The 862-nt window shown below is 63.7% G+C and overlaps 1 protein-coding gene across 1 annotated transcript in view; it reads right to left on the reverse strand.

The window, feature by feature from the left end:
* Positions 1 to 862, reverse strand: part of ABCA7 (ATP binding cassette subfamily A member 7) — a 47,583-nt gene that overhangs the window by 8,622 nt on the left and 38,099 nt on the right. Inside the window, exon 39 of the mRNA XM_019513158.1 lies at positions 340 to 402. Coding sequence (XP_019368703.1) covers positions 340 to 402 — 63 coding nt within the window. The remainder of the gene's footprint in view (positions 1 to 339; positions 403 to 862) is intronic.

The following is an 862-nucleotide window of genomic DNA, read 5'->3' on the forward strand; positions in this document are numbered from 1 at the left end:
CAGTGTCACTTTGGTGTCCCCTGTCAGCATTTTGAAGGTGGACGTCTTCCCAGCACCGTTGACCCCCAGGAGACCGAAGCACTAGCATGGGGTTGCAAGCAGGCCGTTCGCTGAGCCGGGCCCGGCCTGGCACCTTCTCTCATGGGGCACGGTAGGGGCACTGCCCCATGCCCCACTCCAGACACCCGCCAGACACGGCTCCATGGGTCGAGCCAGCCTGGATCCCATCCTGGCCAACCCCAACCCCTGTGCGACTGATTTCTCCACCGCTCGCTCCATCACCCGCAGTGCTACCGGTGTGCCGTGGCCCCAGCCCTGAGCCCCATGCTGCTGCCTTACCTCCCCCGGGGGGATCCCCAAGCACAGGCGGTCCACAGCTGGCATCTTCCTCCTCCTGTACACCTGGGAGTTGGGGGAAAGGGCGAGCCTGAGACCCCGGGGACCTGGAGCTCAGCCCATAAGAAACTGAGCGGGGGCATGGCCCCAAAGCCATGTTTCCACATCAATGCTTGACTTACTGGGGTACAGAAACCCCCAAATTTCCCCCGGAGCTGGAGCTGGAGCAGGAGGAGACTGGCATAGGTCCTGAGTCACACGCACAGCACAAGGGACAGCTGCTTGCAGCCTGGGAGAGAGGGGCTGGGGCAGAGACCCTCACCTTGGTCAGGTTCTCCAGCACCAGGACGTCGCCCTGCCGCGCGCCGCTCAGCACCTTCTCCCGCTCCCTGGCCACATCCTCATCCTCCTCGCCCACAGCGGGTAGCTTGATGGCAAAGGGCCTGCCCGGAACGAGGGGCAAAGGGAGACGATCAAACTATCCGGCCAAGGAAAAGACACCCCGAGAGAGCAGCTACCCTGGGAC

The sequence above is a fragment of the Gavialis gangeticus genome, unplaced genomic scaffold (genome assembly GCF_001723915.1).
Source record: "Gavialis gangeticus isolate Ggan-Ray unplaced genomic scaffold, GavGan_comp1, whole genome shotgun sequence".
In the NCBI taxonomy this organism is placed as follows: Eukaryota; Metazoa; Chordata; order Crocodylia; family Gavialidae; genus Gavialis; species Gavialis gangeticus.